General features: G+C 35.8%; 1 protein-coding gene across 5 annotated transcripts in view; it reads right to left on the bottom strand.

Moving 5' to 3' along the window:
* ARMC8 (armadillo repeat containing 8) overlaps positions 1-17,720 on the bottom strand; it is a 104,179-nt gene that overhangs the window by 43,342 nt on the left and 43,117 nt on the right. For all 5 annotated transcript variants that reach the window (XM_082625944.1, XM_082625942.1, XM_082625943.1 and 2 more), the window contains 7 exons: positions 16,539-16,631; positions 11,758-11,838; positions 9,671-9,746; positions 9,484-9,574; positions 7,754-7,814; positions 5,520-5,720; positions 2,404-2,499 (listed from right to left, as the gene is read on the bottom strand). In XM_082625944.1, coding sequence (XP_082482070.1) covers positions 2,404-2,499; positions 5,520-5,720; positions 7,754-7,814; positions 9,484-9,574; positions 9,671-9,746; positions 11,758-11,838; positions 16,539-16,631 — 699 coding nt within the window. The remainder of the gene's footprint in view (positions 1-2,403; positions 2,500-5,519; positions 5,721-7,753; positions 7,815-9,483; positions 9,575-9,670; positions 9,747-11,757; positions 11,839-16,538; positions 16,632-17,720) is intronic.

The following is a 17,720-nucleotide window of genomic DNA, read 5'->3' as shown; positions in this document are numbered from 1 at the left end:
GATATATGTTACTTCCTATATTTACTGAATCACATTACCATTTTCAATTTAAAGGGCAGACCGACTGAACATTTCATACTTTTATCCTGGAATAAATAAGCCTTTTTGTTTGGCTGGGGGGTGGGGTGAGGGATGGGGTGGAAATAGGTCTATAGTCTTTGAAATTTCTTTCAGAGATTGTCCACTCATCAACTCAGTAAACTGAAATTCCATCTTGGCAAGTATAAAAATTGCATTAAAAAATAAAACAATAATAAACATTGTACTTCAAGAATCTACACCAAAAAAAGAAATACAATCAAAGTTAAGGCAGAAGTGGAAAAGGTAAATAAATATTTCATGGAGAAAGTAAATAAGAATCTATCCAAATAATTATTTCAACAAAAATAGAATAGAAATAAATGCATTCGAAGGAAGAGTTAACATTTATCATTTTTATACACTGAAAATAAAAATTCTCCACTCCTAAGAACCGTTTTCATGCAGATTTTACCACAAAATTACTTTATATTTTTCAATTTACAATTTCTCTCTTCAGTAGTTGCTATGAACTATAAATTATTCACTTGATTTCCCAGAAATTAAATACGTTCCTAAAAACTCTATATAATCCCCATTACACAGGCATACTATAGTATCTTTTCTTCAGCACACACAAAAAACTATAATAATTATAACTTATTCTTTATTTGTTATCTTTCTACAGAAATTATCAGGATTAGCCTCACCAGGAAATTATACACATTATAAATACAAGTTTTAATAGACTACTGATCATCAGACTGTTACGTTATATTTCTAGAACACGATATCACAAATTAAAGTCATTAATTCCAAAACAATAGTTTATTAACAAAAAAGTACAAAGAAGTACAAATGGACATCCTATTTTCTCCCATTATGGTCCATCTATCTATCTCCCTTTCAGTCCATGGCATGGCCTTCTTCAGCTAAAAGACTGGGTAAAATACCTCTCCTCTTTCCATTGGGCCCTAATAAATACATAATGATTTGTTTGGGGATGGTTTAAGTTATACAGTCCATGTCAATTTAAAAAAAATGTTTTATCTATACGAATTGCCATAAAAGCCTCTTCCCTTGCAATACACCATGTACCTAAACTGAATGAAACATATGAACAACATTCATAAATCATGATTAGACATAGGGAAAATCATATCACTAGTATGTTTGCCTTGAAGTAACATTTTACAAATGAAAGCTTAGAGGTGTCAAAGAGGATTTTCATAGATATTTACTAGAACACTTCAAGTCAAAAACATCTTGTTAACTCAACTAAATTGAGGTACATGGAAAACATTCAGCTTAGTTGTGTTTTCTGCACTGATTTTAAAGCAAAGCTACTTACATATCTAATCTTACTGATCTTACTGCTATTAATTTCAATTTTCTCCAAGAATGGTACAATTTATTTCAATAAACCTACAGTTAATTCCATACTTCTCTTTCTACAGGCCCAAAGTACTTCTCTAAATCACGTTAAAGTCCCAATACTCTGTGATTTCTCTCACAGGGCTCCTTAAAATACCAATGCAAGATGGGGAGATTTAGTAAACCGCCACATTCAGTAAATAATGCACAATTTGCTCTCTCTGCTATGGCTCATCAAGACAGAACATATGAATTCATTTACTGATGTTCCTAAAAGCCTTGTTTATAATTTATTAGATTATATGGGTTTTGTTTTGAGTAGTAAGCTCCAGGCTTTTGGTTTGTGGAGGGAGCCAGATCAGAGCTTACCACAATACTTTACTCCGTGCTTAGAACTATTCTCATAAAGGACATGAGCTCAGTGTTGGACTAGGCTGTAATAACATAAGGTGCTAGAGCAGTGACACATTTTTTGGGAGCTGGAAAATTCAGATGACCACTCGCTAAACATAAAATCATTATTCCACAAAGATTTTATTCACATCGAACTTGCACAGTAGCAAAAAAAAAATCAAAACATAACTAAGCCACATATCAAAGAACAATATACAATAGAGATTTGAATTTCTCAATGGCATTGGAAAGTATTTCCATAAATAACATTTACAATTCTAGTGTTAGGTCTTTCAAGGTGTCTGAAGCTTCACAGTGCTAGGATTGATTTTTATCAGAACACATGCAAAAATGTGCAACACAATAATCCATATTAATGACACAAAAACGCACGCCAGTTATTTGTCATTCCGGCAGGGCCGTGCCACTCTATGTTCTAGCAACAAACAAACAACCCCCCAAATCCGGGTCCCATTCATTCTTCCATTACGCCTTTAGTCACTCTGTTTATTACAGTCAAACAGTCACTGTCAGTGCTCTTCACCACGACTTTCAGGTTGACGTCACTCCCTGCCTGCTGGCTGTCAGGACTGGGGGACGCCCCTCTCCCAGACTCACCTTCTTCCGGATGTCTTCATCGTTTGCTCCAAGAGAGGCATAGAGCTTGAATGCAGCCTGGCGAAGTTCGTGAGCATGCTTTAAGTCATGATCAAGCTATGGGAGGGAAAAAAAAGATATGTTCCAACCCAGTCCACAAATTAAATTTTCAATAAAACTAATAAAGTAGAGTTGAAGAAAACATATGTTTTAACGACTATTAACGTATCAGTGATGGTTATTTTGGGTTTCTGCTCACATATGACTGAGACCTCGCTGTGTCTGTGTCCGCATGACCTAGAATTCTTGCAGTCTGCTTCTGTCTAAAATGTGACACTGGTGTATGAAAAACCTTTGTGACCCTTTGGGCCTTAAACATTCAGCGTTTCTAGATGGTAGCTTTAGTGGCACTTCTGCTTGCTTGCACCAGATCTTTTTTTTTTTTTTTGGCTGTGCCACGCGGCACACGAGATCTTAGCTTCCCAACCAGGGATCGACCCCATGTCCCCTGCAGTGGAAGAGTCCCTGGACCACCAGGGAATTTCCCACCAACTCTTTGAAATGCTCTCAAAAACATGGCACAAGAACTTCCCTGGTGGTCCAGTGGCTAAGATTCCACACTCCCAATGCAGGGGGCCTGGGTTCGACCCCTGGTCAGGGTACTAGATCCCACAGGCTGCAACTAATTAATTAATTAATTAATTAAATTAAAACAAAAAACAAAAAAAATGGCACACTCAGGCCTTTCTAACCCCAGAATACAGCTGATAACTTGAGTGCTGCTTCAACAGTATCTTTAGAAGGTTTTCCCAAACATTAATAGTGCTAACCAAATTTCAGCATTTAAAAAGCTTTTAGAAGCAGGAAAACCTTTGTAAAAATGCTTAATAAACAACAGACCATGGTAATCATTACTACCTGTCTATTACAGCTATCTGAGTATTATGTTCAGGGGGCTTTTTTGGGATAAATTTATTAAACTTACTTACTGGTATGAAACAATTAACACTATCTTTTCATATGCATAACTGGCTTTCTCAGTTATCAGTTCTTCCATATACCTGATTTATCACCAAACTACCATAAAAATAAAAGAGAAGCGTGTTCTCAGGACACTTTCAGTGACTAAATATGAACCAGTAAATATATAAGGCATATCAGTAAAGTAAATAATTTTATAACTAAGAGATATAACTTATCCAAATGAGTTGCCTTGGAAAGGTTCACCCTTATGCAAAGATGTAGGTGTTGTTCATAATATTCTGAGACCCTCTTTTGAACATTCCTAAAGAACTGAATGGCACACTAGCAAGAAAACCCTGACAATAGTAACATATTTTCATTGACTAAGAGAGTTTTAAGTTAACTGTCACTGGAGTGCGAAGAGGGGGAAATCCAACTGGGTAACATCATTTAGAGTAACGACGACAACAAAAACTCCACAGTAAAAAACTAAAACTCAGTTGGGGTGGTTCTGAAGGCAAGTATTAAGAGTAGCTCCCCCAATAGTTTGATCAAAGCAGGTACTGATGGTTTATGGGAGGAACCTCCCAATATACGACACTCATTTTGGTGTATAAGTTCTAAAATATCTATTCTTATGTCTTAACTACTTTCCAGTCATAACATTTATTAGAATACTGACTTGGACTAAAATACCACGTAAGTCGCACATTTATCAACATGTAAAAAAGTCTCTCTTATGGGTCTAGTACCTATACTTGTATGTCAGAAACCACTGGATAATCCACCATCAAAAATAAAGATGACAACAAACTAATATTCAAGTTTAGGAGATTTAAAAAAAGTTATTATTATTCCAGTTTTACTGTGATGGAAATAAAATGGAAAAACCCTAAGAAAAGGGATAATCTTCTATATACTAGTTAAATGTTGTGCACATGTGTAAGCTAGGCGTTCTTGTAACTATGTTTCCTCACTCTCATGTCCATCAAAGTGTTCTATTTGCCTTGCTGCGATGGTCAGCTAAGGGTGTTCATGAGGCTGTAGTTAGGACTCGCTCATATGTCTTTGTACTTTGAGTTACTGTGTCAGTGAGCAAGCAGCCAGAGGGCAAACAGACAAGGCAGCTGCTTCAATATAACCTATCACTTCTACGAGAAAAACAATACTACTGAAGGAAGAGCAGGCACATAACTTTAATACATAAAGGGCAGGGTACATTAATACAAATATCAATGGAAGTTATTTTAGGCCCTTTCTGAGACAGAGAAAAGTTATACCCTTAATAGTTTGTTTTATTTTCAGTGTTAAATGCCAAATGAACAGCTGCCTACCGGATGAAGTTTTTTGGAACTCAGGGGCATGGGAGAGGTCAAGAGAACAGTTTAAAAAAATTTACCATTGGGACCAGTGGCATCAAAAATACAGTCACATTTGTGAAACAGTACTGGTTACTATTTAGGAGGCAATGCTCTCTATACCATGACCTCCTTAAATAAACTTTCTCTAACAGAATATTTATCTCTCATGCTTAGAGAAGTGGATATGACAAACATGTTGAGAAAAACAAAGCCAAAAAGAATATCTACCTATTCTGAGGAACTTATAGTTTGAGAAAAAGTTAGCACAATTTGGTCCTTGATGGTCTCAAACTAGAGGTTAGATGGTGCTTTAGCTGTCACTAGCAGGCCCAAAGCACAGTATGAAACTGCAGAAAAGAAAGAAGAGATGGCAAAAATTAGAAGAAAAGGTAGCAAAAGAAAAAGACAGTGGCGGAGAGTAAAATAAAGCCACTCAGTCGCCTGGAACAAAAGATTACCCTTGTCCTAAAGAATGAGAATATAGTGACAAAGCTGATTCTGGGACTTTCAATAGCATTAGATGATGCTGATACAATGTCAATAACCAGCTTAGAGACCCCACTATTTTGGGGTTAGCTGGGAATTTGGGATGCAATTTTCTGATTATCTCCTTACTAAAAAACTTCTGACAATAAACATGAAGCAAACTGGATTCAAAACTCATAAAGTGACATCATCTACGTTACTGAAAGACTTCTTTATTTAAAAGGGCTCTGAACTGTTAATCATCAATTGGTTCAAAAGTGGTGAACAGTAAGAAAATCTTCTTAAAAATCCCTCTCTTGAGCTGCTGAAAAGGAAAAGAGAACATACCCTTTTAATATCAGTGATGGCACTCACAGAGCTGGGATACTTGAAATAATCAGCAAGCATGGCAATGAGGTGATCAGTAATGCTAGCAATTCTCTGTAGCTCAACATCTGGTTCAATCAGATAGGCGAGTGTCTCAGCTCCTTCAACTCTCTCCTCTAGTAACCTCTCCTTACTGCACATTCGAACCAAACAAGGCAATGTCTGGAAGGTAGTGATATTAATTATTTGCTTTTTGGTAAACGCAAAAGCATGATGGAGATCATATAGTAAATATATCAACCCAACAGTTTTTACTGGGAGTCATGTTTGTGATCAAATGTTTCAATAAAGACTTTCAGAGAATAGAAGTTTTTTTGCAATGTAAAAACACACAAAATTCAGTGCATATTAATCATTTACACTGGCACACTAAACTCCCAGATATTCAAAGCACGTTAATATAAAGTCTAATTAGGCTTTTGTGATTGATAAGACTGAAGCTTTATTGGACAACCTTATGAAAGACATTTAAGAATCCCTAATAAATCACTTCTGATGCTCCTGCCCTGTCTATGTATTTATTTACCTAAAATACATCCAGCAGTTTAATTAGGAACGATTTTGCCTTAGAAAAAGTATGTTATCTTTTCCTTAATGAGTATGATATAGCTGGGATGACTTTCAGTTTTTGTTTAGAGTTTAATACTTACAGTTGCAAAAACAAAATACAGCTTTAAAAACTCAGTGATCTTCCCATTAGTCAGATTCTACCAGTTCTCCTGTAATCCAAGTGAAATGCATCAATCATAGTTCCTGAGTTCTCCAGAGAACTCCCTGGAATGACTGTGATATCTACTACACAATTTTATTTCTGAGGTCCTTCAAAAACCTTGGCACTGGTCTTGGTAAATTATCTACATTAGGTTCTCAATAAAAATATCCCATGTTTATATTTCTAAGGCTGATGAATCAACTTTAAAGGATAATGGGGAAATAGAAACTGAAACATCAGAATTACAGGAAGACTTCCTCTACAACCGCAGTCAACTATGCTTTGTTCTTTTCTAAGTTCCTATTATAGCTTGACCACAGAGTTTAGCACTTTATTGTTCACTGTTGATTTCTTATCAGGCTGGTTCCATCTTTTAAATATGACCCTAGGCTTCCAAGAAGAAAGCCTATTCTTATTTTCCTTGGAACAGTTACCAACATTTATCAATACCATATATTCATGGATTATTGAATTTAATGCTCACAACTACTACACAAAGAAGATACTTATTAACCTAGTTTACCAATGAGAAAGAAAAGGAGGGGGAGAGCAGTTAAGTAAGGGCTTGGAAGCCCTTAGCACTCTATGCAGTGCTATTTACTTAGGGGTCCTCAGATCTCATTAAACTGTCTTGCTTCACCAAAGACTAAAGGAAACATTAATCTTCTTAATGTTCTTTTATCCTTGGGTTCATTTTGAACACTGATAATGAGATCTCACATTCACAAAGTGACACACTATCAATTTACTTACAGTTGTTCTGTTCTTTATAACTAAAAGCTGTTTAATGTATTTAATATATTGTTATTCTCAATATCCCTTTGGGATAGATGAGCAGGAATTATTGCTTCCATTTTCATAATTAGGAGTCTGAGGCACCACAAGAATAAGGGATGTGCCCAAGGCTACCGACCCAGTCAGTGGTGGAAGTGCTAAAACCAGAATCCAGGTCTTAGGACTTTTAAGGGCTAGTCTTTTATCTGGGCTTTTCTGAGTTCTAGTTGCATCTGACACACCACAATAATGATGACTGCTTTCATGTGTTATTTACTTATTCTTTCTCATTATGCCTTTTGATTATCTGCCATGTGGGTGAAATAAAGTCTTTATCTATAGAGTTAGTGAACTGCTTGCCTACACAACTGTGTTGCAAACTTAATGAAAATCAAGGACTAAAATATATTTTCTATTTAACCTGAATTTTACACATTTTTATAATTTTTACATCCTTCTAATTGCCATAAAAGTGAAAAAGGTTTGACAAGGAAAGATTTACTTTGACTTTCAAAACATATCTAAAACCAATTTTTTAAAACTACATGTCATCCCACTGAAAAGCATGGTGTTTTAATATTATTTCATGCTGTGCACACATACCATAGTGATAAATGTGTAAAAAGAAATAGGAATACAAATATTTATATTCAACATTTATATGCCTGGATAATTTTCACATGTTTTTAGAAAGAATTAATTCGCTCACCTTTAATACAATACAGTTGTCATCTGTCCGAATTGCTCCAGCTCTACACATGTAAGTTAAACTGGAATAAGATGGCAGAAAGTAAGTTTTTGCTTGTTGTTTTAAAGCTTTAAAAACAACAACAACCACCACCTACTTGCCTTTAAGATATTATGGGGAAAAAAAAAGGCAACTACTCTTACTTATCTTGAGGGAGAAGATTTTGACACTCCCTTATCTGAGATTCTGTTAATTAAATAGTCAAAGAAAACTATCCGATATAGGCAGGCAGTAAGCCAGAAGTTTTAAAAAATACCTACAAAATTGTTTTAAAAATAAATGGCTGAATGAATGGGTAAACGATAAAGCAAGGTGCTGGGCACACTGGAGTTCTCTATACTTTTCTCTATACTTTTTGTTTGACATTTTCCATAATAAAAAGGAAAAAAATTTTAAATAAAATATAAAGTTAACAACGTATCTAAATTTAAATGAAGTTAAGTTGGGATATTTCAACTCCAATAGCAGTGGTAGAAGTATCACAGAAGAAGCATTTAACTTGTAACACTTATAGCTATCCCTATTAGCTAAGACAGTTAAGATATTAACTAACTAGTCAGAGGTCACCAGAAGTGGCTTTGAGAATTAATTAGTGATTTGGCTCTACTGAAAAACAATTACCTTCACAATTACATCTGGCTATGAATAAGAATACAATTACTTTCTACTCTCTAAGCAAGTACTGAACATTAAGCAATTAAGAAACTTAAATGAATGGATTTCCTTTTTGAATTAGATTCCTTTGGTAAGCTGGAGGGAAAAAAACCTAAAATACCCCATGTTCTGGCTTCTAGGGAAAGTTATAAACAAGTCATTAAAACTCCTTACTTACACTGTAGGAGATGAATTCTTTATAGCTGTTATCATTATCTTAAGATTTGTTACTACATTGTTTTTTGAAAGCAGTTCCATGAGAGTATTACCTTACTAACAAAAAGGCAAATGCTCAGTTTTGAAGACAAAAACGCAGACAAACAAAAAATACAAATCATATAAACAAACAGAAAACAATTCATGATGCAGGGGTGATTCACTGAAAACTCCTCATTCTGGCCAAAATATTAGAGAGCCACAGCTTCTTAAATACTGAAACTAAACCATTCACTTAGCACAGAACCCTACATAACAGGTGTTAAACCTATCTGGTAATGTATTGATAATTACAGAATTAACATGTACTGAATGCTTACATGAGCCAGGAACTGTGTTAATAAGAACTTTACATAACTATCTTATAAATGGTCACATCTCTATGAGGAATCTTTGTTTTGTTTTTCCAAAGATGAGGAAGTCACATTCTCTGAAATCATGCCTTGGTTATCAACTTCAACTAATTCTCACTATTTCTATATCTTTATGTTTTCCTGACATAATACTTAGCATAGTATGTGTTGGTTAAATCTGATCTAATTCTGTGTTATTTCAACTGAAATACAAGGAGAAGGGAATGTAATGAAGTAATTTTCTGTAGCTAGTCTTAGATGTTATCAGAGTTCTTATTCTGCATGCTACTAGTAGTAAACTGAGTATAAAACTCACATCCATTTAAGAAGATATGAGATAATCCCATGACTTTCAAATTTCAAAATCCCAAAACAAGATGGGGATTGAAAGTGAGCTCATTAGGCTGTCCAAAAATACTCTAAATTGATAAAGCACTGTCTTTCTTCCCACATTGTCTTGACCTTTACCATTTTGCTGACGTGAGCTGCATTTCAATGGGCTTATCCCTCTGTAACATCTTCACAAAAATTTGTGGTAACAATTCTCCATCAACCAAAACTAGAAATAAAACAAACAACAAGGATTAAGGAATTCTTTAAATCTACAAAGTTCATAAATTAAATTGTGTAGGTGCCACTAAAAGTTCCAGCCTACCATTTACCAGGGTCATCGATACCTGGGGGTTTTCAAAAGCTAAAACTGAGAAGCATTTCAGTGCCTGCATTCGAACCTGTAAAAATAAATGAACAAACAAAGCATTTATTTTAATTTTGCAAATATGAATTTTAATGTCTCAGAATCTAAACTCTTCTGAAGAAATAACTATTTAAATCTGCCTCAAGTACTAAAGGAAGGACTCAAGGGAATAAAAATAAGACCTGTATATCTGAAGAGTACAGTAAGTTAAAATTATAAAAAGTTAAAATTAATTTTGAAATAATAGAAAAGAAAAAACAGGGAGGAAGTAGCAACTAAAATGGAACTAGATAAATCCCTATTCAAATTTAAAAGAACGCTGTAAAAAATACAATGCTGGTAAGGCAAAGGGAACTTAATAACAATTACTAATTGCCTTTCAAGTGGTACATTTCTTCTTCCCAAATTACAAACCAGAGAACTGAACAGAAGACCAAAAAAAAAAAGAGTACTCTTGTAGTTGTGTATGGGATGGAGATGGGGATGGGGATGGGGAGTGGGGAAGAGAACAGGAGAGGAAAGAAAGTTATGATAAAAGTTTGAAAAGGACTAATTTAACGTTAGAAATACTTATGAATTATGTCACTATACCTCAAAACTAGGTAACTGGTCTGGGATGATACCAGGGGCTCAAACTCTTGACCACATACAACATATTTTATAATTTGCAGGAGCTCCTATGAGAGCTGTTATTTTTCATTCTTTCTGTTCAGCTTTCACCAGATGAGCTAATCCTCACTTCCAAGCCTGAGTCTATATGTGATGTTCTTCTGTGGAGCCTGAGATTGGCAGGATAGGTAGCTGAGGTGTGAAGAAGCTCTGTCCCTCACTTGGGCAATGCTCTGCAGCACAAGCACGTGCCTACGGGTGGAACCTAGAATATGTTCATGACACTGTGACAGTGGAGCAAACCTTGGCAAGAGTAATGTTACCAAAACCTTTTTCCTTCTACAACCTGTAACTTGCCATAGTAGATAAGGAAGTCTAGTGTGGAAAAGAAAAGAAAGAAATGAAGAACTGGGGGAGTTAATGAAGCTAGAGGATGGAAAAGAACAAGAACAGTAAATCGCCACCCCAGCAACTGTTTCTTGACATACAAGTGCTGACTGGTCTCAGCCTACACACACGGTACAGAGCAGAGGAAGCAGCCCTCAGTATATATGTCCTTCCCTTGCCTCTGGCTAGTTTCAAGCTGGTTCCATTCCCCACTCCTATTCTTGTGAGATCTTCACCAAGATCTAACTTTGGATGTCTGAGGTAGGGAAAACGTACATATTAGCAGGGCAGACCTGCAATAAAGCTAAGGACAAAAAGAGCAGACTAGGATCCGTGTAAATGGATAGACGACAAAAATGACAGCTTCTCTGCTTTACAGGAAATTCCTAGCATATTTAGTTCTAATGTGACACAATAAAGACAGTGTCCCAATATTTGCTACAACTTACCAGTTGGACAATAATGAAATGACCAAAGTTTTAACTAAATGCCTGATAGTATATCATGACACTGCTTACCTATATATAAAAGATAGTAAAGAAATTTAATTAACACAACTGAAAACCCTTGACTTTTTAACTCAAAATACAAAACAGAACACATTTTAAATGTTGATGTATATGTGGATATATGCTGTAAGTTTCAGTCAGTGTGGCTAAATAAAGGTTTCAAATAGGTAATCCAAGGTCTTCCCTGTAATAGCAAGCCATTGCTCCTACATACTTCAAGGCATGACCTCACATGCAACTTTGGCACTGACACCATACCAGAAGAGACTACTAATGATCACAGGTAAAAATCAATAGGAACTTATACCACAATCATATCCTGAAGAAAAAAAAGAAAAAAGGAAAGGCAAGGTCGATTTTTTTTAAGTGTACTCTCTCTATAGGTAAAACAATGCCCCATAACATTTTACTGATAAAATACTATTCTTGATCACAATATCTACCAAAGAAACAACAAAACATGAGTGCTTCTTTCCAGACCAAGACTCTAGAAACGCAAAATCAAGTATAAAAGTCTGGCCATAATTTTTAACATCTTACTTTGTAAGATACTGAGGTGAGTAGGTGAGCAATATTCTGAACTGCACCATGATTAAATAAAATTGTTTGATGATCTGGACCCTGTAAGAAAAGAGAATATAATAATACATTAAGAAGAGTAATGATTCATTCCAATAAAACACTTACTTAAATGGAGAAAACCACATTCACTACAATGTAGAATTTGTAGTTACCCTTCTCCTGTATAAACCCATTCCCACAAAGCAGGATAGACACTGTTTTCCGTCCTGCAAAGGGCTGTAATATCTTACCTCTCATCTCAGCTCCATAGCACCACGGCCTCCTTACCTCCCTAAATAAGGAAGGGGGCACAGAAGCTATCCTGGCATAGGCCCTCACTCACACCATCACAGCAACGAAAGCACGCCAAGTTCTGCATGTCAGGTGCAGACCCTTACCCTACGCCCACAGGAGACAGTGTGGTCAGTCTCATAACTTAAGACTGATGGCCTAGTCAGGGCAACTCTAAAACTAATTAAGTACAAGAGAAACTAGACCAGATCCTAAGCTACCTCAACACATCTGGCAGGTTGAAGCAGTGGGTGGTAGGAAACACAGCACAGCATAACTGAGAAGTAAACATGTTGTAGTTCTCTTTCTCTCTCATTTCTCTTAAAATTATCACTTCTTAGAGTAAGAAAGTGAGGTAACAGGAAAATTCAGGTATTTTATTTTTTACCAACTCTGTTTTCTACTAATCAATTTACTGAAGATCCTCAAAATGGCACAAGCTAAAGATTAATGTAAGGCTTTGAATTTGCCAGTACTTAATTCACTTCTTTTATGTCCCACCCATTCACCCAAAGAATGAAAAGTCAACTAAAGCCAAGGCAAGGATGGTATTTCATGCTTATCATTATTTAGGAGAGAAAAGTGTAGCACCGAAAGGTAGGTTACCTATTTGGGTTCACCAGAGGAAACCAGTTCCTAGTCTAGAAAAAAAGCTCTCAAACCAACTTCTCCAACTCACTATTTAGCCAAGATACAACTGTTTTGCAGATGCTCATTCTTTCTTGGACCAAAATATCCATCGTTTGAAGCGGGAAGATTAGCATTCATACTTCTGAATAATAAAAGAGCCATACTCTATTTTATAGGCAACAATCCCCTAAACACTTTACATACTATTAAGAGCCCTTTAGGGACTTCCCTGGTGGTCCAGTGGGTAAGACTCTGCGCTCTCAATGCAGGGGGCCTGGGTTCGATCCCTGGTCGGGGAACTAGATCCCACGGGCATGCCAAAACTAAGAGTTTGCATGCAGCAATTAAGAAGTCCTCATGCCACAACTAAAGATCCCACCTGCCGCAACTAAGACCCGGCGCAGCCAAAATAAACAACTATTTTTAAAAAGAGCCCTTAAAAAAAATAACACTTCAGCAATTTGTCTCTTAATTTACATACATTTTAAAAATTGAAGTATAATTGATTCTATACATTTTCTAACTTCTAATTGCTTATTTTTAGTCACTATATAATATTCCACAGTTTACTCAAGCAAACCCCCATCACCTATTTTTGGTACTTTCTAATGTCTCACTATTAATTGACTCATTTGAGACATAGGAGTCTCTGGCTTATTCATTATAAGGATGGTGGTGGAGACTACAAAGGGGGAGCCAAGGAAAAGAAGGGTCTCCTCAGAATCTGACCCATTTTTTCTACCTATTAACAAGTAGGTAACTAGAATAAGTTATGAAGATAAGCCTCAATTAACCCTGACTAAGGTTTTTTTGCCTTCCTTATAAATTTTAACATCCCGATTTATACACAGGCAATGTTTAGCAGAACAGCTAAGTAGGCAGGGGGCTGCCTCTACCCCCTTGTAAGTCACTGTTCTTCCACTGTATTCAGCCAATCCATTCTCCTGATTTGAGGTGACCTAATACTAACAGATTATTTTATATTCTTCAAGACAGAGAAGAATACACAAGTACATTCTTTCCCCCTATTTTAACACAAATGGTAGGATAATACTATATATATATTTATATATATACACTATATAAAATACTGCATATAAATACTATATATATATACTATATATACATATATAAGTATATATATGCATGGCTCTAAACCTTTTATTTCCTTTATAATATATCTCAGTGATCACTCGTATCAGTACATAAAGAGCTTTCTCATTTCTTTTTTGGCCTTAATCCATTGTACAAATGTCCCATACTTTAACTAGTATCCTATAGTTAGACATTCAGATTGTTTTCCGTCTTGGAGTTATATTTATAAATGATGGTGAAGCACAGTGCAATTCTCTGTACATAACTGTTTCCCACCACTTACAGGATATTGTACTTTTTAATCCCTCACATTCTTTGCCCAAATTGCAGCAAATATTTGTTACAAAAGAAGCTCTTCCTCCTCTCTATGGTTATCGATAGGATTGTGTAAAAACAACTGCAAGGAAGGAATCAGTGGCTGAACCAAGTAAAGAGGAGGAACTATTACTCCATTATCCAGTCTCTCTTTAGTCTCTCCAAACCAACCTGCGTGAACCTGGAGTTAGCGCAACAGCCTCTCAGTGTGGGAAGCACATAAGCCCTCATGATCCCAAACCCCAAAAGACAGGTCTCGAAATCCGAGCCACTGCTTAAGTGGCAACAATGTAGAAGGTAGAATTCCAATTAATATTATTACTAGCCTTTTTTTGCTCCTTAATAAATCAGGGAGAGAATTTCAAAAATATAACTATGATTAGTTTATAACACAAATGCTTTAGAAATCTCTTTTTCTGTCTCCCCTGCCCAAAGTATGTAAATTTATTTAATATTGATACTAGTATATGAAAATTTGTAAATGAGTCTTAAAATGCTATGAATTTTATTTATTGTTTTCATAAACAAAATGAAAATAAAAGGTTTTTATAATTAATGATATACAGAGATCATCAGACCAGTTGTTTTCAAAGATACATGTTGTTAGTGTATCAGTAGGGAAATAAATACTGTATTTTAGACTATGACTGTTGTCACTGGGTTTATACATGCTATAATGTTTCCTGAGGTCTAGTTGTATCTCAGACTACTTAAATTGGGTCATCTACTTACCATGGCAAATGCTAATTATCAGGCTAAAAGAAAGCTGAGTTCAGGTTTTTAATTTTCTTCAGTTCTGCTAGTGGCATGAGGGTGCCTGTAAATTCTTATTCAGCATAAGTTTCTCTCCAGCAAAAGAACTAGTGATTTAACAGTATTCCGTTATCTATCTCCAGCAAAAGAACTAGTGATTTAACAGTATTCCGTTACCTATGATTTCGGCTAAAACAGCATTGAAAAGTTTCAGATGAGCAAGCCTAAAAGCACTGAGAAGTTTCTGAAGAGCAATTCTAAAAACTATTTGGGTAACTTCAGGAATAGGATTATTCAAACTTCTCATAATTTGATATGTAGTAGTTATACCTCCAGGTCCAATTTTCAGTGTCCATTTGGGATTACTGTGATTATGACTAGTAGATGCTGTGCTCTCAAGCACTTTGCAACTAGATGCTGAAAGATTTGTAATGAGGCATATAGTTCTGGAGTATCCTTCTCCACCTATCTACCAGGGTTGGCTATAAGACATCATTTAATGTTGGAAATTGTTTTCTCAAAGCTTTCCTTTGCCCACCTCAAGAGATTAAGGAATTGACATCCCTGGTCCTGTAAGTTGGCTTACATGCTCACAAAGCAATCCAGGAGGAGAAACTTCAGAGACTTTTGACAAAAATCTTAAATTCTAAATGTCTTATATAGAATAGAATAGGCTATGACAGCTAGGATTTGAGAGGGGTTTTAAGTTATAATCTGTAGTTAGTTATAATCTATAGTTACTTTTTCTGAAAGGAACTGATTTAATTTATATTTGGGGAACTGTCCTAAAATAGCATAGGTCTGTGATCTTCTTAGTTTAGTATGCAGTTGTTCACTTTTCCTTCTTTCCTATAGTTCCCCAAACTCCTCATTTTATATTTGCATTGTAAGTGATAAGCAGGTAAGTAATGCTGTCCTGAAAAACTTATCAGAAGATAAACAATGACTTGGTTAAAAGTTAGCAAATGATGGTTATCAAAAGAGTACACTCAATATACAAACTATGAAGCAAAATAAGTAGCACTGCATAGCACTCTTCAGTTTAGGTTCAGGCTCTTTTAATAACTGAAATTCCTCTCAGCAAAGAGAAGAGAAGAATCTCTCTTAGTTCTCCTTATAAGAGATCACTTAAAACAATTTCCAACAATGTGGAAACTGAGGGTGTGGGAAAACAGTCATGAGCATATACTGCTGGTAGGAGTATAAAACTGTATAACCTCCATATAAGACAACATGTGGTAAAATTACACATGCACACACTCTTTGACTCAGCAATTCTGTTTCTTATAAAATGTCTTATATACAGGGTATTTGCTGCATCACTGCTGTGAAATAAGACTGGAAACAAGCTAAATGCCCAACAATAGAGGACTGGTTGAATAAATTATTGTACATCTATACAATAAAATACTCTTCGTCTGTTTAAAAAAAAAGAATGAGGAAACTCCTTATGTACTGATATGGAATATCCTTCAATATGTTAAGTAAAAAATGCAAGGTGCAGAACAGTATGTATGGTATGCTACCATGTGTCAAAAAAAAAAAAGAGGGGAAAATACATACATAGGTCTGCTTATATGTGTATAGATTAGCTACAGGAGGACACACACAGAAGGCACATCTCCTGAGGACATGCAAGATTTTATATTATAGAGAACATTTGTTCTGGTTCTTACTTTACAGCAGTGTGAGAAGATCTGACAGATGTACTCCTGGGTATAGCGGGACCTGCTAAGCAGCGCCATGAGATGCGGTATCACTGTGGCATCCTGGAGTCAAAGGGAAGAAGAGCACAGCAACAAGGAACTCAAACACAGTGAGTATCTCTAACAAATGATATCCACGAGCAGATACACATGTAAGCCTCTTATCTTAATGACAGTAAATCAAGTCTCTTTAAGGAACACAACACAAAAGCAACACAGCAATCAAAACTGTCTAGGCAAAGGACAAGGAAAGGGGCTTCAATTTTCATCCTTGACAACAAAATACAAGAACAAGAAATTCTCAATTTCTCTCCCATAAACAGCCGACATCCCCACAATAAAACAAAATCATTTCAATAAGACTTGACATAAATCTATTCTGAAACCAAAATGTGACATATTAATAAGATATATAATAATGTATTGCTTCTAAGGAGGAATTACTGTATTAAAATAAAAGTTGACAATTTTGATCTCTGAGATGTTCTGGTAAGTATCAGCAACAGGTTAACATTCGTAACAACTGTAGTTAGCTAATTTCAGTCTTCACAATTTGTATCATAGCAACTTCTCACCAACAGCCCACTCTCTGCCTACTACTGACACTTCACAACATACACAATGGTATAGGACAAGACAGAAGAATCCACCCAACCTGCTGCAGGGCTCTCCAAAAATCTCCTCTTTCTTGAGTGCAAAAAGAATTAAACGTTGAAGTAATATTTGGTTTGAACCGCAGATGGAAGAGGAAACTTAGCTCAAGCCCCCTAGTCAATGCTGTCACAAGTCCTGTAGCAATGCTTCTCAAATATGAATGTGCACTGCACGTATGTTCCCAGGGGACATTCTGTATATACAGATTCTGATTCTCTAGGTTTGGAGTAGGAATTAAGATTCTCCATTCTAACAAGCTCCCAACTGATACCTGATGTTGCTGGTCCACAGACCACCCTTGGACAAAAGACAACAGAGGGCAAGGAAGGAAACTTAAAAGAATACCAGAATACCACTGTTGGGATAAACAAGATTTGGGGTTTCCCTCAGAAAGAAAAGAATGCTCAAGATCCATAAAAGCTAAGTAGGAAAACAGAAGGTTGTTGATGCCTACAAGTAGAATCTTTTCCCCTTGCTTGTTAGTACAACCCTGTGTTG

Source organism: Mesoplodon mirus (assembly GCF_964341445.2).
Source record: "Mesoplodon mirus genome assembly, chromosome: 6".
Classification (NCBI taxonomy): domain Eukaryota; kingdom Metazoa; phylum Chordata; class Mammalia; order Artiodactyla; family Ziphiidae; genus Mesoplodon; species Mesoplodon mirus.
Note: the sequence above shows the minus strand (reverse complement) of the source record. Positions and strands in the feature narration are given on the sequence as shown.